Source organism: Athene noctua, chromosome 14 (assembly GCF_965140245.1).
Source record: "Athene noctua chromosome 14, bAthNoc1.hap1.1, whole genome shotgun sequence".
NCBI classification, from domain to species: Eukaryota; Metazoa; Chordata; class Aves; order Strigiformes; family Strigidae; genus Athene; species Athene noctua.
Window position 1 is genome coordinate 11,232,744 of NC_134050.1, and position 23,809 is coordinate 11,256,552.

Below are 23,809 nucleotides of genomic sequence, written 5' to 3' on the forward strand. Positions count from 1 at the left end.
CCTTGCTCTCCTTCCTCATGTCTGTGTTTCCTGCAGGCCCGGTATTTGTTAGGATTAGCGATCCCAGTGAGAACTGTATAAAATGGCAGTTCCCGCCCCAAATACACTCCAGCCTGCCGAGGGGAAGCAGGCAAAGGAAGGTTATGATCATTCCCACATAGGAACTAAAGTGTAGAACAATTAAAGACTTACTCAGAGCCACAGTGGTGATCCTGTCCTGCAGGCTGGTCTCCAAGCTCCGTTTGTTGTGACCTCTCTCCTGCCAAATTAGGGTGTGCTCTGATTTGCTTGGTATTGGTTTTAAGTTAGCCTGGGAGCATTTATCCTCACAAGTAAAAATCCTCTGAGCACCTGGCTGATGACTGGGGGGTGCCCTCACATCAGCTCGAGCCAGGGACTCCTGGCAGAGGGGAGGAGGGTTTTGGCAGTACACGTCACCGTGAATGGTTGCTGTCATGTTACACCAGCCCCAAACAGGGTCTCTGCAGAAGTCTGGAAATGAATCTCTTAAGAACTGGGAAGACATGTACTGTAAACTCCTTGGGGTCAGGAAACAGACCTGTTTGCTTTAGTTGCAAAAGCATTAATCATCTGAGATTTCTGCTACAGAAACACAGCTGAGGACTCAAGTTTTAACGTCTTAAAATTTGTAAGAGCAGGAGAGCAAGTAAATTCTCCTTTTCTGAGTCTGAATGCTGAATCTGAGAAGCTGGGATGGGTGGGTGCCTGACGCTCCCCACTGTCCCTAATTAGGGTCTGTGAAATAACACATGCCTTGGGCCAGTGAGGTACAGATGAGCTCTCTGGGCAGAGGTGGCAACCTCTGTTGTGAGAGTGCCGTTGCAAAGGGGCTGAGGCTCTTCTTCAGTTCCTCAGTTGGGGAAATGCACCCTCTTCCTGTAAGAGCCTGGCCCAGCTCTTCTTAACAGGAGCAGGTGAGCAGCTGTGACTGGGAAGGCAGCAGGGATGGAATGGCAACAGGTGATGCTGCAACTTGGGAGGTTTCCCTGTAACTTGGAACCACTGGAGGAAACTGCACAAACTGTCCTCCTCGGCCTGAGATAAAACAATGCTCACTCAATAGAGAGGAGGGGGGAATGGGCCGGGGAATCTCTCTCTTCTGTCTCCTTCAAACAAAAATCATCTCTGTTCTCACTGCTGAGGAGGGCAGTGGCACAGACACATCACTGCAGTTGTGGTGCCAATGTAGGGAGCAAAGCTAGCATCAGCTCCGAGCTTTCAAACACTGGTTTGGATATCTTCCACCCATCCGTTCTGTGTTTTGTCTACTTCTTTCCCTCTGTGTATTTACAGAAATTTTAAAAGTATGAAAAGCGGAGGCTGTGTTTACAATTACTATGCATTGCTTTTGCCTGCTCCCTTCTACTCCAGCCATCATTTAGCCACAGAAAATGAAGCAGTGCCAAATCACTGCGCTTTAAACGAGAAACACAGCGGATTTTACCAGACCGGATTGGAAGAGGAAGCACTCAGCTGACTTAACATAACCGTAAGGCCCAGGCTCAGTCAAAAAGAAGAGTCTGCATGAAGTAGCAAATAATTTATATTGTCCTTGTGATCCTGTTGTGGCACTAGTTAGTAGTCATGTTTGTTAACCTCCCAAATTAAGCAGAGAGTGGCTGCAAAGTGTATCTAGTTCTTGCTGGAAGAGAATTCAACAGAAGACTGTTTGCAAACCAGTGCTCTGGTAACACTGAGACATTGGCACCTCCTGAGCAGTGGAGGATCAGGTATTAAGACATCACTGTACATTTTAATCTCCCAGCAACTGGGGTGCTCTCACATGCATTTTTTCTATGTCTTCACCTTAAATTATTGTCAAGTCCTCTAATGCTTTGTGTTCTGAGCCATCTAGGGAGGATGAAAAGAGTGGATGGAGCAGGATTCGAGACAGCAGTTTTCTTTCTGCTCTTGGATTTAGAAGAAAAGTACTGGATTCACAAGGAAGGAATAAGGAGCATAAATGCAATGCTCTGTGCCATGAAGGCTTAGGCTGCTGGAGTGGCACTAAGTCCCCCACACAGTAGCTAAACAGAACAGGGAAAGGTAGGCTTTAGGTTTGTTTTTTTGAAAAAGAATCATTTTCTGGTAGCTAAGCTGGAGCAAAGGGAGAGGAACATCCAGGTATCTCCATGGTTAACCAGTCTACGGTTTCAGAAAACACTTTTGGAGGGAAAAGGAGACTGATGGACAGATGCCTGATGGCATAAGCTACATTTCCTTTAGGAAACTAGGATAAAAATGAGGTTTTTTCAAATAAACAAAGATAATGGTAGAATTGTACTGTCTTCATTTTATATCTATCATTTTATAATGGCATTGTCTCTTTATAATAGCAACCATCAAGAGATAAACCTAATAAATTATCATAGAAAAATGCAAATCCAGAAACCGAGCAAGGTTTACAAAAATTACTTGTCCTCCAGTGAGCTACAGAGCTGAAAGCAATGACACTTGCAATAAATGAACATTTTTCTTGAAGAATAATGACTCATTAAAGATAAAGAGCATATGCAAACAAGGCAATCTGGACCAAATATGAGATGGGAAGGACAGCTCCAGGAAGGTTTGGATGACTTTAGTTTGCAATTCTGATGCTTATTCCAGCAGCTCCAGGAATCACCCCATTCTTCATCCATGTTTTTCACACATCATTTTTTTCCAGCAAACTACTCTGACAGGTCTGTATGCATCTTGTACCATCCTGTATAACATAATTAATTGTGGCTTCTTCAGGGATGTGAAAGAGCACGAAGTAGGTCTGTGCCTCCACAACATCCCTGCAGTTATTCATCCAGAGGGTGAGAGGTATCAAGAGCAAAACCTGAGATATAACTTAAAATAACTTAAAAACAGCTTAAGCCAATGACTTAAAACCAGCTTGGACAAAAAGTGCCTCCTTATCTCCTGTGTCAGAAACATATCACTAGAACAATAGACCACGATTCGTGTTGGCCTGGGCTCACTGGGAAGGCTTCTGGTGTTCAGCTGGCTGAGGAGGGACTTTGTGTATTTGAAGCAAGGACGTTTGAAACCCAACGCTGCAGCTGGATGCGGCCTCTCAGCTGGGCTTTGAAAATTAGCTGACATTTTGACATTAAAGCCTGCTTTTTCATTTCCAATCTACAACACTGTGTCACCAACTTCCCCTTCTCTGAGGTGAGGTGGTGCCTGTAATAATCTTCAGTGTTTCAGTCCTACTGGGTATCAATATCAGTTGGATGAAGGAAAAAAAAATGCAGTCAAAACCCAATATAGAACTTCATGAGGAAAAGAGCTGTACTGCTGGAGCAGAGCTTGAGGAGAGCCGCCAAGGCGGCCACCATGCTAACTCTGAAGGGGAAATAAAGCTGCAGGGTAGCGGGGAGGCGGGAGGCAGGTGGGACGTGCCACCAGGTGATCCGCACGATCCGCCGTGGTGCCTCCGGGAGGGGTTAAAAGGCACCGCGGTCCCTCACGCCCGCCCCGCCGCTGCCCTCACGCCTTCCCGCGCACGGATCCCCTCAGGCGTTGCCGCGCGCGTCGCCCAACGGCGGCGGCTGGCGGCGCGCGCGTCGCCCGCTCTCCCCGCACTGCGCATGCGCGGCCGCATGAGCCGCCGGCCCCCCCCGCCGCCGCCGGGCCCCGCCATGTCGGACCGGCTGGGCAAACCCACCTGTCTCATCGTCGCCAGCGCCGCCGCCGCGGGTGAGACGCCCTTGGGGGAGAGGTGGTGGGGAAACCCCCATCCCGCCGGGTCCCGCTTCTCCCTTCGGCGCGTCCCTCCGTGCGCGCTCCTTCGCCCTGTGCCGTCCCCCCCCCACGGCGTGCGGCGGCCGCGCTGCGTGACCGGTCCCCTGCGTGTGAGGCCGTTTTCACGCTCACGAGTGGTGTGTCCCGCGCTTTGCAGGTGTGACTGTGCAGTGCTTCTGCCGCCCGTGTGTTCTGGGCCGCGCCGGGCATTGGGCGTCCCCAGTCTGCAGGCACTGTCCAGTCACGCGTGTCTGCGCCACGGCTTGCGTGTGTGCGAGTCGCTGAGCTGTGCAGACACGCGTGTATGCTCCCTGCTCTGCAGGGGAAGGTACCCACGCTGCTCCTGCTTGTGCAGCCGGCCTGTGCACAGCTGGGCTCGCTTCCCACAGGCCTGTTCCCTCCGTGCCCAGCGTGAATACCCGCCGTTTCCCCTCAGCACGAACCTGGGTCAGAGCCCACAGGCAGCTGGGCTGTTCTTTGCATGGGTTAAGCCAAATTCCCTTCGCTTCTGCCCTCCCTGTAACCCCCCAACCCGAACAGAGAGAATACCTGCATCCTCTATTTCTCAAGAGCTCACCTATAAGGAAGGCTGTGTATTTGCTGCGTCGTAAAATAACCCTCTGAAAATAGTGACAGCTTTTAAGATGAGCAAAAAAACCAACCTCGTGTTCTTTGCTAGATAAAATGAGCTGCTGTGGCTGGGATTAAAATAAAACTTTGAATTGTTGGGACACTTTTTCAGGTGTGTCAGCCCAGTCCTTCCTTCACTGCTTTACACTGACTAGCTCTGCTTTTAACCTGCAAGTTGCAACTCCTGGGGTAAGTAAAAATGGGCAATTACCGTGATTTCAGTCTGAAACTAATGGATTCGATGAGAGGAATTATATGAAACTTTTTTTTTTGAGAGGTGTTCTATTGGCTTTACAGATTAAGGGACTTTTCTTTATTTTGTTTTCTTAATATTGAAGTGAATGCATGCTTCCTATATATGGTTCTGAACTTCTTTGTCCAGTATCTGTTACCCACAAAGGGCAAAGGAAGAACTATTAGAAGAAGTACTTCAGTAGGAAAAATGGAAAACTTCAGGTTTTTGAGAGCTGAAGTATCTCAAAGTCCCACATGGTTATACTTAAAGAACTGTAGTGGGTGTCTGTGCACTGATCCTAACCACAGTCTTTGAACCATGTTTCCCTTAGGGGAAGTCCATTGATTTTGTGGATGTGAACGAGAGCAACATGCGCTGGATACAGGACTTCCGTATGAAATCCTACGCAAACCCTGCCAAGTTGGAGTCGATTGATGGTGAGGGGCTTTGCTGTTGGCCAGTGTGTCAGCTCCACTTATCACAGAAACAGATGCTTCTTAGTGTTAGGTCTTTAGGGAAGAACAACACAGAAAAGGTGTAAAACTTGTGTTTTAAGAGGAAGCCATGGCAACTGCAGTTGCTATTGTTTTATTTAAGAGCAAGTCCTGGTAACTACAGTTGTTATTTTCTTATTTATGTTGGATTGGTAATCCTTTCTTATTACATATATACACACAAAATATATATATTCTCCCTCTTGTGTGTTTATATATATACAGGCTATATATTGTTCTTAAATATTTTGCTAAAGTAGAAGCTAGCAGACATAGTGGTTTTAAGCTTTGCCTGGGTAAGAATGTCTCATTAAAAATGTATATTCTTTGTCCTAAAAAGGACCTTTTTCTCTACTCCACGTAGATCTGTTTCTTTAGCTCATTCAGCTTATACAGTTTTTGACTGACTTGTAGTATTATGTTAATTTTGTCAAATCTGAAATGGATTTAAGTTCAGGCTCTTTTTTTTTTTTTTGTCACTTGTATTGCTAATAGTTTATTCTTTCTCCTTACTAGGTGCTAGATACCATGCGTTGCTGATTCCAAACTGTCCAGGGGCTATGACTGACCTAGCAAACAGTGGGTACCTGGCTAAGATACTGCAGCACTTCAGCACTGAGAACAGTAGGTGAACATCATTAGATGTTTCGTTAAATAAAATAGTACTACTGTATGGTTTGTGTAACCCTGTTACCTTCCAGTTACTTAAAAATGTTTACGCAGTTGAAGAGCATTCAGAACTGGAAAGGGTTGCTTTAGAGAAATGTATCTTCTCTTTAAAAGTATCCCCTTTATGTAAATGTATATAAAAAACACAGTAACTTTTCCGTGATTGTGTCAGAGGATGGTTCTCTGCCTTACAGTGATACAGACTCTCCCAAGTCAGTAGAATTCAAGGCTCAGAGCCAAATGTGGGATGTACCAGGTTCATCATTAAGGCTGTAGTTAATCAAGACTTGTGTGTGCTTCTTGTTTACCATATATGAGTCTGTGGTTTTGTCTTTGGTGCTGTCTCTAGACTTGGAGTTAACAGCTAGTAATATATACTATATATAGTATAATTGTATTGCAGGAAGGCAACATGCTGTAACGTGAAGAATCTCACTAACATTCATCTGTGTTTTGGCTATTTGGAGATGCTCACAACTGCTCAAAGATACTTTGTTTTTTCTCTAGAGCCTATCTGTGCGGTTGGACATGGAGTTGCAGCTTTGTGTTGTGCCACCAATGAGGATAAATCCTGGGTATTTCAGGGATACAGCCTGACAGGGGTAGGTTGAGCTTTCACCTGACTTGTGCTGTTTGGGGACTTTTTGCTGCTCAGGGGCCTGTGATTTCAGGTGATGTTGCTGGTGTTTCTGGTCTTATCCTACAACTTCCTACAAATACAAATCATCGGTCTGGTACCCTTGATTTATGTGCAAGTTGTTGGAAAGGTGGTCCACATCGAGTGCATGAAGGGATTGTCTCATTTAGCTGTCATATGGAGTGTTTTCCTTGTGATTGTTCAGTAAATGTTAAACCAAATCAACAAAATGCTGGAAATTACTGCTGCAGCTCTTTGGGTTCATAGTTGAAGGCTTTTAAGAATTACTTTTTCTGGTTTCATGAATGCTGGAGGTAAGTTATATTTCTCAAGGTACTCTTTCATTTTAAAAGGTAGAGGAGTTTTAGGAAAAAACGGTGTTTGTACAAACTGGCTTATCATTCAAAAAGTAGCCAGATACTGTGGATGTTTTGTTTAATGTACAGTCATATCTCTGACCTGGCAGACCATTTATAGAGCAGTTGTACCTATGTGCCAAGGTGATGCAAATCTCTATAGTACAACTTCTAGGATTGAAAATTTACATGCAAAGTTAAGAAATTAAGTTTATGGGACTCACAAAAGCTGTCAGTTTCTTGATGTGCTTGTATTTGGCATTACAATCCATGATAAAATATTTTAAATAAGGCATGATGTGGCCTAGCTATAGTTGCTATGGAAACCATAAAATTCAATTTCCTCCTGCGAATATAGAAACTGAACTAAGTAGTCTTAATTTTTCTCTCTTCATTTAAGCTGTTTCCCATATTCATTCCAAAGCAGAGCACTGTTATTTGGGTTCTGCAATTGGCACAGCATTTGTGTCCAGCAGCCAAACAGATCACGCTTTCATGAGCTAATTGCACACATTGTTCAGTGTCCAGTTGTTGTGTAGAAATTGCCTGTGTCATTCTTTTTGTCTCACTTTAGAATTTTCAATTTATTCCCTACAGAAAATCCATAGAAGGTCATTTGATTTTATGCTTCATTTCTGTTTCATTTCCTGTGTATGGTTGGGAGAATCATAGTGGGAACAGAAAAATAAATTGCGGGGGGAAGTATGTGTTGGTTTTTCTTTGCTTTTTTTATAAAAAGCAGAACAGACTTACTTCCTTGCGATCTCTTTCAGCCCTCTGTGTACGAACTAGTAAGGCAACCCAATTTTGCGAGTTTGTCCATTATCGTGGAAGATTTTGTGAAAGATTCTGGAGCTACATTTAGCGGTATGTCACTCTCTTGTTGTCCAGGACTTCACGTTTTGGAAATGAATGTTTGTGTGCCAATTTTACACAGCTGAACAGGCTTCTGACAGGATATCCCATCTTGCATTCCCATTTATTCGATATAAACGAATACCCTTAATGAATATTCTTAAAATGCATATTTTAAGAGTAAATGCCACAACATGCTGTGTGTGGAGGAGTGGGGCAGTACAGTACAGCTCACTGATGTCCGTGGTTGTCCATATTCTTTTACCCCGTGGTAAAGATGAGGTGGCTTGTCCTGCTGTGAAGTAAGAACATGTGGTGCAGGGAAGGGTGTGTACTGGAGAGTTGCCCTCCATCTGCAGACCCCCAGTCTGTGCCTGCAGGGGAATGTCTGCAAATGCTTCATTATTTAAAGCTGGAGGCACTATACTGAATGTTTTTGGTTGCTCTGATTAGTTGGCTTTTACCATCAAGTATTTTACTCATAGCTAGATCTGGTTTTGTAGTATCTTTTTGTTGTGTTACTCATCATCCCATTAATTATTATTAGTCAAAACAGAGGAATTTGGATTTTGTAGTTCAGTCAACGTTCTGTCCTGTGAGAGAAATTAAATCCATTAAAGCACAGCAGGGTCCCTTTTTTCCTAGATTATTTCTGGATGTGCGGGGAAAAGTGTTGTTTTCCATTACATGCTGCAGTCTTGCAATAGTGAAGAATGACAGAGAAAATTAAATAATGAGCTGTAAATGGCCCTATTCTTCAGTTACAACTGTCCTTCAGTCTCCTATTTTGTTAGGTAATTTTTTAGAGCTTGTCCTTGGTGTATTGAAGTCATATCCTTTATTTAACAGAATAGTGCTACCCATTGAATTGATACAGTATGAGGTGGCTGGATTAGATACTCAGCGTTTGGCTTGGGTTTCCTAAGAAGAAATGCCACTATCTTACCAAATAGCTATATATTCTTTGTTTAATCCTCTTCCCTCCTGCTGTCAGCCTGTTTGTGTTTAAATGGCATCTTTATGCTTTTTGAATGAGCTGCTGCTGCCACCTTCTGCATAATGTGTTCAGTACTGACAGTTTAGAAGCTGCTGTCTCAGTGGTATCTGTTGTCATGTGCGCTTGGTTGCAGTGGTGCTGACAAATTAAGAAGAGAAGCATGTGAGGTTTGAAGGCACTTAGCCTGTGTTTAGACAGTCGGTGGTTGGGAGAGGGAGAAGAAAAGAGTAGTACATTACTGACAAAACAATGGCTCTGTCTGGAATGACATAACATAAAAATACTAGTTGTAGTACTGAAGAATTGCTAGTAGATATTAATATGTTGAGGTATTATAATTGGCCAGAAAATAAGTATCTTCCTGCAGGCTCACTGTAGCAGGGTGATTAGAACTTTGGTGTCTTGCATAAAAAGAGTTTATATTGTATTGCAGGGTAATTACAACTTCATATACTTTACGGTTTTTGTTATGAAACTCTCTTGATATATGCACTTTACCCATCTGATGTTAATTGAGTCAAGGTCCTGCTGCCCTTTCTGAGAAGGACTTTCTAGTGAAATTGTTTCAGGATTAGGGGTTTGAGATTGTCCCTGTCCGTTGGGATTATAGATCAGCATGTCAGTCACCCAGCAAATCACCTGGTCAAAATAGTTATCTTTTGTGTTAGTTCTATCAGAGATGTGATATTGACATCGAAATAGTGTTCATTAACACAATGCTTGTTGCTTTTTCTCCTGTCATTAGCCAGCAGTCCAGATGCTGTACATGTCGTGCTGGACAGGCACCTGGTGACAGGACAGAATGAGAATTCCACTCTTCCTGCGGTCCAGAATCTTCTTATTCTTTGCAATGTCAGGTGAGGCAGCGTGAGAGGTAAGAGCTAGGAACAGACAGTGGTGAGCTCTTGTAGTTTTGGGGATATTGTCCCTCAAAAGAACTTTTTTCCCTTGGTTAACTGCTGAAGTGCGTTGTCTTTGTTTGATCATTCATGTCTTTTGGTAAAAGACATTTGTGATTATTAAAAAAACCAATAAGGTAAAATGGTTTGGGAAATGCACAGCTATCTATCAGGACTGGTAAAGTAAAATATAGAATTGGCTTCACTAAATCTTTCTGTTAAGAGAAACATTTCATGTGTGTTGTTCTTTGTGCTTTGGCAAGCTAGCATTTAGTCAGCTATAGTTTAGGATTCTGGGAATAAATGGATTTAATTTCTTCAGTAATGGCCTGGCTGTTTGACTGTCTTTCATCTTGTCAGATAGAATAACACATAAATAATCACCAAAATCTTCTTTTGTTCAGGTGAATATGTGTTAAAAGTCCTTTCATGGCTGTGGACTAACAGGTAGTGTCATGTTTGGATGTGTTTCAGCAGGAAATGAAGGAGCAGGTCTCTGCAGATAGGATGGACGAAGAGCCAGCATGCTAAGGACTTTCTTGTCTGTTAACTGGATAAAACATCCCTTTAAATTTCTGGCCTGGATTATGATGTGACTGTGGCAGTGAAGTGGCAATGTGAGGTTTTGCATATATAGAATGGATGAAGGTTGTTAATGAGAGAACTTTGAAGTGCATCACACTTCAGAAGCAATTATGAAACCACCTTGCATTTTTGTTGCTCCATCCTTTTTCACTGCTTCTCTCTAGACCCTTACTTTACAGATGTGGGAACTGTGTCTTGTTAAAATAAAAGAAGTTGGTGCTACAAATACAAATCACTGAAGCTGAAGACCCTACTCTAGGCTGACATTATCCTGATCATTAGTAACTGCCTCAAAGAGCACTTGGAACTCTGAACCATCTGGTGTTTGTGTTTCAGATATCAAAATCTACACCTAGAGCTTCATGGAAATGCAATTTCAGATGCGTTCTCACCTTCCTTTTGGTAGGTCGCAAGGTTACTGCCTAAACTCTGAATGTGTCTGGAATACTTGGATATACTGGAAATAGGGTAGAAAATGCTTGGCTGAACTCTGAATAAAGCAGCATCAGTTGTTTGAAGGCAGCTCACTGTGGTGATCCTGTTAGCATAATGTGCCCTTGTTTTCTTCCTTGCCTGTTCACATTATTGGACTTCTGTTTAAAAAGTTTGCTCAGCTGTTTTTAAATTGTCTTCTGACTGGTTATTTGTTCTGCTTTGTGGTGTTTACGTTCTGATTTTTGTTCTCTTTGAAATGTTTGAAATATTTTTCTCTGGCAAGTACATTGCAGTTGTCTTGCTGGAATCTTACAGACAAAAGAAGAGGAAACATAGGCAGCTAACATGGGTCACAGCTTCTGAGGAACTAGCTGTAAGATGAAATCTGTCCTTCTCTTTCCCTCTGAGCAGCAGATGCGGCTTGAGGTTGAGCATGGAAAGGAATAATCAGACCAAGAATATTTTTCACTGTTGCAGGCTCAAACATACTATATCTATGGGAAAGCAGACAGATTAACATTTTTCCTTCGGTCTCAGAACCACAGGCAATACTTCTGCAGTGCTCTGTGAGGGAAGAGATCTTTGTGGTTGCATCTTTTTTTTTTCTTAACAGGACAATATGATGTATTGGTTTATAACCAGTTGTCAAGCAAGTTAATTTTAGGTCCTTTCTGTAGAAATTCAATTTCGTTTCTGTTTTAAGAATTTGGTGTGATTTTTAAAAAATAAACAGCTGTGGGATTTTTTGGGTCTTTTACTGTTATATTCTGGACCCCAGCTTACAGATTTTTTGCTTTGATAAAAATTAAAAATAGAATTTGAAATTGGGCTTTGGTAGAAATTAAACTGCCAAATAGCTTTGATAGCTTAAATCTTCGTTCCTGACAAGTTTTCTTACAGATTTGTTGACCTCTGTCACCATCAGGACATACTTTCCATCTGGATTTTGTAATGAGCTGTCCACTGAAATGATGTGGAAAGATTGTGTATTTGTATTGCAGTAGTATTTGGAATTGGGGTCATTTTGTGTTGAACATTGTTGCACCAACAGCAAGGAGACGTGCTCTGCCACCAAAAGCTTCAGGCTTCATGCCCTGGACTCCACTGATTGCCTGAGCAGAGAACTTAGCAGGGCTGAGTCAGGGTCTCCAGGGGTCCTGGAAGAGGTGGGTGCAACTGATGTGGCTTCTGAGGTGAGGGAGCTTTGCCACACCTGATCGAACCCCTGACTGCAGCTGCAAAGTGAATCTTGTTTCTGAAGTGGGAGCCTGAGAGTCTCCAAGTCTGTATTGCTTTGAGGCTGTGTGTCCGTGTGATTCTGTCAAAATCACTAGACCTTTCGTTGCCTGCCTGCAAAAATAGAATATTGCTGTCTACCCTGTGTCCTGTGTTCATTCCTTAATTGTGAAGTTCTCTCCGGGTTCATTGATGAGCTGCCAGGTGAACAAACAGTATTCAGACCACTACAGGCTCTGATCAATTCTCTGTTGTACTGTTTTCCTTATTCTGTGGCAGTCAGGCCCTGTTGGAACTGCTTTGTGCCTGTTTCAGGAAGTACACTGATGGACAAAATACACTGCCTCTAGATTTTTGTAACATTTCACCTGCTCCCATATGGGAAGAAGAAAGAGGAGTTACTGTGTGTATCTTTGTTCTTTCACGTCTCTTGTCCATTTTTATCTCCTCAGTAATCTAAGCTGTCCCCAGTGTTGAAGCTGTTCTTGCAAAATAGAGGGAGAATTGCGTGATCCCGCAGAAAGTGTCAGGAGAGGTGATGTGTGCGTGCCTGCAGCTTTCTGATGGGGAGAGAAGGATGTGGGCTGTGTGGATGTGACCCAACTTCCAGCAACAAAGCAAAATGACTTTGGTAAAACAACCTCTCTCATGTGGATGGTAGACTAGCATTGTGCCATCTTTGGAAATTACACTGGCAAATTGTAAGCAATTAGTGATGATAGTTCTTGGAAGTTTTCATACCGTATGACCAGTTTTACCCAAGGATTGGAAAAAAATCATTCTCAAACTGGAAAGGGAAGATCAAACTGAAGTAGAAAATATGTGAAGCTGTGTAACATCATGCCAGATACATTCAGGAAAGTTTTTATTCTGTTTATTTGCGGTGGGTGTTATGTCAGTGGCTTAAAACGTGAAGGCAGTATCCATAACTTTTGCTCGTTATAGTCTGACTTTGCCATATGCATACAGAATTAATTGCCTTCAGTGTGCTTCTTCAAGAATGATATATATATAGGGAGTTGATGACCTTCATGGTAAGTGTCATTTAATTCTTCATTCAGGAAAAGCTTTCAATGCAGCAGTAAGCCCCTTGACCCAAAAAAATTTTCAACAGTTCATCAGGCTATTTCTAACTTTTACTTATTTTGAAACTAGTTAAAAGCAGCAGGGTTGAAGTACAGGCTTCAAAGGCAACACTGTATCTGTATCTTTAGGTGTTGTAGCATACTTGCTTGCTTTAGTTCCTTGCTAATTTTGATCTACAAATGTAACCTTAGAGACTTTTTTATAATCTTTTGCTTAAAAGACACATCAACTAAAATAATGAAGTGACATTACAGGAGGAGTAATGATTTTTGGGTAAGTCTGATATTTTAAACTTCCTGTGTGAAGAATCTGAATGCCTCAGTTTGTATCTTTTGTACCTTGTGCTGGGCTTCCTTCCTGGTCAAACTGGGAAGAGACCAGTGAAGTATCACACACGTGGCATGATATTTATCCTGAGTTTATTTTCCAGCACTTAACTTAGAATGTCATGCCTTAAAACAGCATGTAATTCTCCCTGGCTGTAAGAATACAGCATGCTCAGACTGCTCAGTGGCTGGCTTTTCTAAATACTTTTCTTGCCTAATTATGCATAACAAGCAGTGACAAATAGCAGCTGGGTTTGGGGTGGGGGCATTAGCACAGATGAGAAGTGTTGCTTCTTATTGCCTTGTGCGAGTTGACCTTTATCAGCGTCTTAGCTTGTGGTAGAGTTTGTGTTGTCTGCTTCACCACCATGCTTGCTAATCCTTAGTTTAAAGTTAATTTAAATGTAAAGACACATGTTTATGATCCCTCTAATGATCTGGGCTAGAAATCACTAACTTAAACTGGTGAGAAATCTGCCAGAGGCAGTATCAGGAGACCTCAAAACATGACAACTCTTGACGTAGTCATTTAGCAGGTGTTCTGCAGTGTGGTGGTTTTTCCCTCTACCTGGCTCGAGCGTAACAATTTGAGCACTGGAGGGAGGATGAGCATTTGGCAATGCTTGCAAACGCTTGGTGTTTTGCTGTCTTTGTGATCAGTTGTTTATAGAGGATTCTGGCATTTAAACCACATGAACAGGCCCTTTTGTCCCAAAGCCAGAAACTGCTTCTCAAACAGATTGAAAGCTTCAAATTCTGGAGATTTTCAACCCACACAAATCATGATTGTTTCAGTGTTGTGCTCTGAAGGGCTTGGTACTTTGGCCCTAGGGATGTTATCAGCCAGGCTTATTTCCTTGGAAATCTGTCTGTTCCTGGTAACATCCAGCTGCTGATTTTTTTTAATTTAAGGAACCACACATGTGAGTGTTAAATCTTGTCTGGGCTTAATGCATGGGAGCATATTCTATACTTTCCTCTGAAGTTCTTATGGGCAGACATTGAAGTATCTGCTAGAAACATCAGAATGCTTCTGCAGTGAAGCAGAAGCATTTGTGGGATGAATCCAGAGGGACAAGGGGCTGTATCAGATGATTTATCCCTAGGATGATCTTTACAGCAGTTGACTCACAGCTGATCTTCAAGGTCCCTTCCAACCCAAATGCTTCTGTGGTTCCTGTATTGCACCCCCACAAAGGATTTCTTCACCAGAAAGACAACAGGTATCACTGTGCATCCCAGTACCACACTCGCCATTAAAGCTGCCTAGTTGGTCCCTGCAGGGAAGAAAGGAAAGGTAGAGAACCTCTTTAAGGTAATGGGAGCCTTTACTGGCAGTTTTACACATCAGTTGTGAAGAGGGAAGGCTCAGAACATCTGCAAACTGATGCAGCAGTTGGAGTGAGTCCCAAGACCTGCTGTGGGCATGACCTCAATTTTCATACTTTTTACGTTTTAATTCAGATTAAGTCTTGGCTGTAACAGTAATGAAAAGATCTTATTTCTAGTTTGATTGATGTAATGTTTACAGGGCAAAAGAGATTAAGGTGACATGAAGGATGATGAGGAATGGCCAAATCCCCAGCAACTTGGGCTTTGATAATGAGTCCTCTCTGCTACTATACCCCCCTACAACTTGATACTGTAGCTGCAGTCAGGGGAGGTGGCTTAGATCCTCTGAATCCAGAAAAGGTGTCAGAGACAACTTGGGCAGACTCAGCTTTTCTGCGAAACGTTGTCTCTTCAGAACACATAACAAAGCATTTGCTTGTTTTAAGGGATTCCTTACAGGATGTTTGAACTCAGTCCTCATCTCTGCCTGCAGCTAATGGTTGTTAGGCATACTAGCACTCTGTTAGTGTATGAAAATGTTTAAATAAGATCCTTTTCCTGGAACTTCCACAGTATAATCATCTAAAAAAATAAAAGAATTGAATCTTCTGCTTTATTGATCTTGGGTGCTGTGTGATAAGCTCTGCTGTTCGATTGTGAGTATCAGAGCGTTTTTAAATTGTTGTCTGTTCTGTTGCTGATGGAAGAGTCCTTTTGGCTTTGTACAGGATTGTCTGCTTTCCTCAGTGTGGGCTCCTGTCAGCTTTGAGCTCCGTTGTAGGTTCTTGCAGCCCCAGCAGCGACAGTTAACTGAGAATCGGGCTTTGCTTGTGTGCTTGCCCTAAACAGCAGCAGTGAGCCAAATGGGGTAATCCTGGTAGGACCGAGTCCCACTGCTCTGTGAGAAATTACCTGGCTGCTGTACCTGTCGAACTACTGTCCCAGAAGGCTACACCTGGTGTATTGTGCCCTCTGCAGGGCTAGAGTGTTCTAGGAAAATGTTTAATACTAGCAAGAGATAAAAGGAGTTTTATGGCAAATTCAGACTAGTAGGCCTGTAGGGAATTTAATTTCAGCTCGAGGGTCGGTGTGTTCCTGCAGTTCCCCTGGCTGGGATCTCCATGCTGTCCCCTAGGATGCAGAGGACGGTGTCACAAAAGGACCTGTCATCCTGCCGGGACCTCTGGGGCACTGCTTTCTCCTCTGTAGTATCAATGCATCAAAACAACTATCAGAATAAATGGAAATTACTCTTTAATCCTGACTTGCTTTAAAATGTCAAATGGTACTGGTCAGATAGTCTGGCTTGTTTAATGGAGTCTGTAAGAGCCTACAGTGGTTGTACTTGATAATCCTTATAAATGAATCTCTGAGGACTAATTTTAAGTCAAATTCTATGTTGGAAGGCTAAAAATAAAGGTATGTACTTACTGTGTTGGTTTTGTGGACCTCTGTTCTCCTGGACCTCTCTCTCCTCTTGCACCTTTGTTTCAAGAACACAGGAGGTACTGAGAGCAGCTGTTGGGAGCAGCAGCGTGTCTCCCTCAGCGGGGCGGGTTGTGGAATGCAAGAGGGAGCTGAAAGAGGAAGGAAAAGGTTTCCCCCCCCCGCCCCATGCTTTGTGTTTGCATAGAGCTGGGTTGAAATGGGAGAGCTGCCACCATGGGGGGAGGTTGATCGATTTGCGTTTGTGCTCATCGGTTAGTTCCTGCTCCAAATCTTGAGAAGAGGAGCTGTGGGATGTTGCAGCCTCCCCACGAGGTGGTGGTGCTGCTCTATTGCAGACCTTCGCGCTCTTCCTCAGCCACCAGCAAACTCCATCGCTGAACACCAAGTGTAAAGATGTTGCTTTCCTCTTGTGAATTCCCGAGGAAGAAGGGCCTGCCCCTCCTGGGTACCTGGGCCGGGCAGGTGGGCTGCAGCTGAAAGAGGGAGGAATCTGGGACACCCCCCAAGGGCTACAGTAACACTATATATATATATATATTAACAGTGATGCACGCTAAGCTCTGCTGTACTCAACAAGCTCTTTCTGTGGCTTCCCAGCAGTCTGTGGCCATAGTCTGCTCTCTCATGCTGCTGCTTTTCTTAGGAGGATGAGGACAGCGTAATTAGAAATCTTATCATCAAAGCCTTTGTCATCTTCTAAAACATCATCTGCTAATGCTACCCTGCATGCTTTCCTCAGAAATTCTCCCTCCTCAGCATCACCTGTTACTAAACCATCTTTCTCCCCAAAGTTCTCCAGTTTTGCAGTTTTTGTTTGTGTAAAGACAAGGGCCAACCCTGAATTATTGCAGATTCTTTTGTTTGTTTCTGGTCTTGAACAACCAAATGAAAGCTAAATAGGTGTGCAGCCACTGTTGGTGAGTTTGAGCATGGGGAAGTGCTCTCATCTTTTGACCTAGATCAAACACCAATATAAATTGGAGTCGTGTGTCCCTGGGAGTAAGAGACAGAACTTGTGCTGCTCAGGTGCTGCAGAGGTGAAGCTGAATTCTTGGCTGAGGCACAACATCCCCAGCCATCAGTGCAATGTAACACCAGTCTGAGTGTCAGACTGCCTCAGAGTGGTGTGACTGGAGCAAGAGTCCCCTCTGCTCCCTAGAAATGTTACATTTCATTGGACAAAACTGCTTGGAGGGTGCTGTGATTGTGTGAATTTCACAGGATGAATGGGAGACCCGTTTGCAAAGACTCAATTTGCATGATCCAAATACATCTGAGTTCAGACTGTAACCTTGATCCCAGCGGTAAAGCAAAAACAAAATCAAAAAACAGAAGTTCAGGTTGTAAGCTTCCTTCAATTATACTGAAATCAAAATTGAGCATGAGAGCCCACAGCAGTCTCTAACAATCCCCATCCTGACGGAATCACAGCCATTAAACCCAGAAGCCTGCCAGGGCCTCCTGCAGTTGCTGTTTTCCCAGGGGAGGATCACAGATGCTGTGCAGAGACCCTCTGTGAGGCCCCATGTGTGCAACCCTGAGGGGTATAAAACCAGACTTTTGTGACTTTTTGCTTCTATGCAAATTGTGTGACATACCAACTGAATGTCCTTGGGGATGCATTTACCTGTTAAAGCGAACTGCAGAGGAACAGAGCTCAGAGCCTTGCTCCATTGTGCTGAAGCATTGTATGGATGGATCTCCTGCGTACAAGGCTTGGCTGTCAAGGTCACCGTTTGCCTTGGGAAATCCACAGCTCTTCGTTCCGCAGGATATATCCCATCGTATGTCTGAGCACAGCCTTCCGGAACCAGGAGGAAGATAGAGCTGAAGCACAGACTTGGCCTTTAGATGTCAGCTGGGAGATCATGAGAGCCTGAGCACCCTGCCTCAAAGAGTTAGCTTTCACCATAACAGGTGAAAAGGATTTTACTTGTCAATGGAAGTATGCAATATGGAAAACAAACAATAATGCAGCATAAGTAGAGCAAATTAATGAGCTATGTGAAATTAAATTTATCTAAAACATACAAACAGAGAATGAAGAGAGAAACAAAAGTAAAAAGGAGAATAGTGGTGTTCTTTCAGACAATGGTTATTGTTGATCTAAGGAGAAATTATCTAGGAGGACAAAACCTATCCGGTGTGCCTCAGTTTCAGGATGGGTTGGGGTGTCCACAGGGGAATCCTCTCCATGTATGTTAGTTCAAGGAAAGGAATGGTTGTGCTGCCAAATCTCTGTTCCATTATTTTCCCATATAAAAGTCGTTAAATTCATATAAAATAATTGGGTAGAATCATATAATAAAGTAAAAATCATATTCCATGGCTCCTCAGAGCTCAGAGTGTCTTCCTGCTTTTTGCCCTTGGACTGGCTGCTTTACCTAGCTTGTCCCTCCAAAACTTCCTGATCCTTTTGCTTCCGCATAAGCTACAGTAAAGCTCAGTTGATCTGAGCTGCCAATGAATTAATAGTTATTTGTATAGACTTAAACTACTAATCAGTTCTAATCCTATTCTAACAGTTATCATATGCTATTTCCTATATTATCTCATACTACATATTATTTATAGGTCTGTTCAGGCTGCATGGTAAGTCTGAAACTGTGAGCCGTGTGCTTTGATTTTAATCCCCAATGCCTCAAGCCATGCCATGGGCTAGGCAGTGGTTCGTGGGGCTCAGCCTTGTCACAGAGCCCCGTTTGGTGTCAGGATGAGAGCAGGAGGCCCCAAGCCTGGCCAGTTCCTGGCCAGGGACAGCCCTAACGTCCTGCTGAAGTGTTGGGTGCCTTCACTGGGGCATCTCTTCCGTGCAGGGACTGTATATTTTTTACACATCTGTGTGTCAGAAGCCCCCTCCAAAGGGGCTCTTACCCATGTACCCTAAGAATGAATAATCAAATGGGCCATAGGGAGACCAGAGCTATTTTTGGGATTATCTATCTTCTTTTTTTTTTTAATTAATTTGCTACAAATTGCACTTCTATGTGGAACACATTTTCCATAACTTTGTACTGAATATGACAAACTTTTAACCAAGAAGAAGCAAAATCACTGACATTGGTTATTTCACATTTTCTCTTTAAAATATACCTAATCTGTATTTTTAAAGGCTGCAGAAAAAGCCAGGTGACAAAATGTTGCATTTGACCCCCAAATAAAAGGTCATCTTTTTCATTCCATTTACCCTGCTGCTTATATGTCTCAAATTTATTTTTTTCAGATTTGCATGTTTTGTGTGTGGGGTTTTTTTCAATTCTGTGAGCAAACCAGAAATCATGTACTTGCCAGCTGTATTCTGTGCTCCCAAGCTAAATTGCGCAGTCTGTTAAACAAAGTTTGCCTTCTCCTGCAGGTTTGCTTTCTTAATATTTCTGCCACTTATTTCCCTGCCTGAGAATTACAATGATAATGAGAGTTCAAAATGTCCGTTTAGATCATCTGCTGAGCTTTGATTACAGTCTGCTGGTTTTGGAGGCTCTGATAATTAATGAGTGTTTTTCTCTTGCAGGAATACTCCAGGATTCTGATATGTGCCGAGATCTCTGATGCCAGGCACTACTTGCACAGAAACTTAGGGAATCCCACCACATAGGCAAGACCCACATGTACAGAGAAGATACAGCACTGTTTCCTCTTGGAATTTGGGGATGGAGGATAGAACAAATGTCCTTTTCCAGCCTGGTACGCCAGCAGATTCATGGGGTATATTTGCACTCTCCCTGCAGTTGCAGGAGGTGTCTGTGAATGCAAATGTGGCCTTGCCCAAGGGGGGTCTCCTACTGTCACTCGCCTGTATGTTATTGACAACCTTACGTGTATGTGAGGTTTGTAGCGCTCTGGGGCCTTAACCTAAGTGCTGGTGTTTTGACTACAGCTGGAGGAAGCACAGTGCAGAAGTTCGCCCTGTGAGGAAGGAGGATGATGGCAGCTCTCTGTGCTGGCTCCTCTCCTGGCCTGGGGCTGGGGCAGCCCATCTTGTGGGGAGGGCCTTGTAATTGGGCTCTAATGTAGAGACTTTCTGGCCCAAGGGGTTGGAAAGGTTTAGTCTTCATGGCTGGGAAGTATTACTGTCTCTGATGTGTTTAATAAAGGACAAGGGCATTTTAAAATCCAGTTTTAAAGTGTGTGTATTTGTTCTTTGGGGTTTCCATACACACATTTTTATTTGCCCCTGCTTGCTGAGTCTGAGCTTATCCTTGTGGCTGTGATAGCTAAAAACCTTTCTGGGAGATGACACTCATCTATTCCTGATTCCTTAATCTGAGGAGGTATGGGGATCTGGGAAGCCACTAGAAGGGGTTTGTAAGCTGGGCTCAGGTGGGATCCTGGGAGAGCGCTCTTCATCTCCTGAAGAAAGATGAAACTGAGAAAGAGTTATGGGGTAAAGCTGCTTTGTGTGGCGGTATAAACAGATGTATAGGCTGAAGGTTGATGTGGTTGTTGGGTTTTTGCTCCATTTCTTCAGAATGGATGTGGACTTTGTGATTTAGCCATGTGCATCAGCCACCTCACATCTAGCTTGTGCTGAAGAGAAGCCCCAGTGCCGAAGTGGGAAACTGCAGCTGCTTCCAGAGCAGGTAAGGGATCCTCTGATAGTGACCGTTCTAGGCATAACTTGTCCATCTCCTGGCCCCTCAGCTCTTGAGGGGACCATGTGTCTATAGGTAACAAGAGTGAGGTTTGACTGTTGCTGAGGCACATTTTCCTGCCTCCTTCTTCCCCTTTCGCTGCAGTATTTTATTGTCTCTTGAGCGACTTTTGAAATGCTTCAGAGTTATGTTTGAACCCCACGGTGTTATTGACCCTGGCCAGCTGTGTCCCTGCTATGTGAGGTGACAGATCCTGTGGCTCTGCAGGTGGTATGAGGGTGCAGGGCACTTGCCTCATCTGGGAGGAAGAAGGGGTATTTCTTGCGGGGGCTCAGTGTCTCTGACTGCCCAGCTTCGCAGCAGCAAAACCCCAAATTCTGTGTGCCTGAATTCCCACCCTGCCGTGGTGTGAGGCTGGTTGCTCAGAGTTGTGAGGTGTTACCGGCTCAGCAGGGCTCAGGAGACACGATTCCAGAGCGGAAAGCTTTTACTGGGATCCTAATTCCCCAAGTGACCAATTTTGATCCGTCAGTATTTTAGGGCTGAGTGGGAGGTATTTTTAGAAAAATTGTTGGTTCCTTTCTGAATGAGAAAGTTCCAGGACAAAGAGGCTTTGGGGAAAGTGAAAGGGCAGCAGTTTGTTGAACAGCCCTTGCCTGGAAAAGATCAGTCCAGCACATTTGTCACTTTGAGCTACCAGTTACCTGTGTGACAATAAGGAGGTGGGTACCCTCTTTGAAGACTTCCCTGCATGCTCATCCCACGACGGTTCATCCCTGTCACTGACAGGGCTTTTGTCCTAGTAATCATGACCTAAAATCCAGGGTGTGAGCCACAATATAAAATAATGACATATACACACGATGGCATTTGCATTTGGAAGTCTGTTGGTGTGTGCTGGCAACCTACACAGGGGCTTTGGCTAAGCAATGAGTCCATAATACCACATGCTTGGAAAAGTCTAAGGAGTCTCTCTTGGACTTCTCTGAAGGAAGGATGTAAAATAGGTTAAATTGAGAAGGGACCCACCTGGGTTGTGTTCTCCTGGGAGGTGGACTCCAGGCTGAAAGAGGATCCCAGGTACGAAGGGAATGTGCTGCCCTAGGGCAGCAGGATTATCCACAGGGGAGAGACCAGGCACCTTCCAGGCATTCCCTGATCTGTTTAGTAGCCACAGAGATCAAGGGGACTACTTTGTGATGGGAATGACTTGATTGCTGAGTGAAGTGCAGGGTGGAGGGGTCTGGCAGGTGAGTTTATGTTGGTGGCTTCAATTCATGGACCAAAATAACTGCTTACTCTGCTCCAGGTTATTTCAGGGTTCGGAGTTGGCCTTTGCACAGAGGTCTTTGGGCTCCAGTTGGCACAACTCACCCAACCTCAGTGGGGAGGGGAGGCTGGCAGTTTTCCAGGTGTGTGATGGTGTTACATTGTAAATGACAAAGAATCCAGACAGCTGCACTCCGCGTTGCAGGTCAGCAGAGGAATCAGAGCTGTTGATGGTCATTATGGAAAGACAGGCTAAAGATTCACAGGGGTTGGAGGTGATTTGGTTAGTGGTCATGTCCATGAATCTTAATGGTGCTAGAGGAGAGGTGCCAGGCAGGCAGCAGTGTCAGAAAAATAAAACAAACCCACTTAAAAACCCTGTAAGGCACCTGGTAGGACTTGGGAGAAGATGTAAGCAACCCTCAGGTGAATGAGTTTGGATTTTTTTTTTTTTTAAGAAGAAAAGTAGTTTACCAGAGGTGACACCAAATGTTGCAGTGTGACACTGCACCCGGAGGTGTGGGTCACGTTTATCTACATAAGGGGCTGGTGTCTGGAGAGCTGGGTATCAGACACCTGCTGACCTGTGCTGTGTGTGCAAAAAACAAATATGCAGGTAATGGGGAAGAAAACATTTTTCAGGTAGCCTGAAAGGACAGCAGCAGTCCTTCTGGAGAATGCAAGTTAAGAGGGTAACCTTGGATTCTTTTGATTGTTGTCTACTTTCTAGTTCTGTTTGAAAGGACTGCATCTTCATAAACATGTGGCTTCCCCACTGACTTTTCAGTGACAACTAGTGCTTCTGTTTCTGAAGAGTTATACAGAACGTGTAAAGACATTTTGGGGCGTTCAAACTGATGCTGCTTTGCTGATTTCAGTGGAGCCCTGCCTGTATTCACCAGGTGTGGTGCAGCAGGTCTTCCTGAGAAGACCTAATACAGAAGTCCTGTGAAATAGGAGAATATGTGCCCTGTAAGCGAAGTGAGAAGAAGAGGACTGGATTGCAAAGGATTTTTGGAGCAGGATTAGTCCCTAGATAACCACCATTCCTTTGGGCTGTGTTCCTAGGAGCCAAGCCTTGGTCCAGATGAAATTAGTTGGTTTTGGCAAGAGAATAAGCTTCTATATTAAAAAACTACTGTCAAATCCAGCTACTTCTGGATCTGACCTTTTGTCAGTAGCAGCTAAAGCGTAGGACAGATGCAGAGAAATGGTTGCACATCAGATGCAGATGCACAGCTGAGCTGTTTCAAGAAACTGGCATGTAGCACTCTGTTCTTCTGCAGAAAATATGTGTTGGTGATCCAGGGCAATCTAACAGCACTGCGTTGCTTTGGAATTATTAATTTTTTTAAAAGGACAAATAGGTATGGATCTCAGGAGAATGGCTCAGCTGAAGGAATCAATAAAAATATTCCTGTTCATGCCAATGGGCTGGTAAACGCAAAGTCCAGATAAGCGATCCTTCTGTGTTGCATCAAGAATGAAGCTGGTATGAAGACTGAGCAGCCAGGGTCAGGGCTAACTTGGGTAGCTCAGCTTCATGCAGCTTCTCTGCTGTATAATCATGCCTGAACCCTTCCACCCTGTAAGAATGCAGTAGCAGCCTAAAATACCTCCTAATTCCTTTGCTAAGAAGCCAGGCATTAGGACATGCTTGCCTTGGTTGTAAGACAGGCTGTGGCAGGCTGAGAATCATCCAACTATCCAGGTTAAGTTAGAGCCTGTAGAGGGCTTATCACCTGTCAGTGAACGTGAGGAAGAAAGATCTGGTTTTGAGGGAGACCAGCAACAGCCACACAGGCCTCTCTTTACAGCAGGTCTGTATTTGCCACTTCTACAGCCCCAGATCTTCCTCTTCAGAATACGGGAAATACTTGAGCTCTTCATCACTGACATTGTGTTTAATGTTCACAAGTAGGCTTGTTGCTGTGGGGAAATATTTTTGTCTGGCTGAGGATCCCCATCCTACCT

At 43.9% G+C, this 23,809-nt stretch overlaps 1 protein-coding gene across 7 annotated transcripts; it reads left to right on the forward strand.

Annotated features, from left to right (window-relative positions):
- Positions 1-3,608: 3,608 nt before the first annotated feature.
- Positions 3,609-20,039, forward strand: GATD1 (glutamine amidotransferase class 1 domain containing 1). 7 transcript variants are annotated; one of them, XM_074918383.1, is made up of 9 exons: positions 3,609-3,708; positions 4,496-4,572; positions 4,950-5,055; positions 5,629-5,736; positions 6,289-6,383; positions 7,548-7,641; positions 9,372-9,483; positions 10,447-10,512; positions 19,486-20,039. In XM_074918383.1, exons 1-9 carry the CDS (start codon positions 3,612-3,614, stop codon positions 19,502-19,504), a joined length of 774 nt encoding a protein of 257 aa, XP_074774484.1. In that variant the 5' UTR covers positions 3,609-3,611; the 3' UTR covers positions 19,505-20,039. The 7 variants fall into 7 exon arrangements, with proteins under 7 accessions (XP_074774484.1, XP_074774483.1, XP_074774486.1 ...); XM_074918382.1 differs by lacking the exon at positions 19,486-20,039 and adding an exon at positions 12,234-16,345; XM_074918385.1 differs by lacking the exon at positions 10,447-10,512 and having other exon boundaries at positions 19,486-20,038.
- Positions 20,040-23,809: the final 3,770 nt, after the last annotated feature.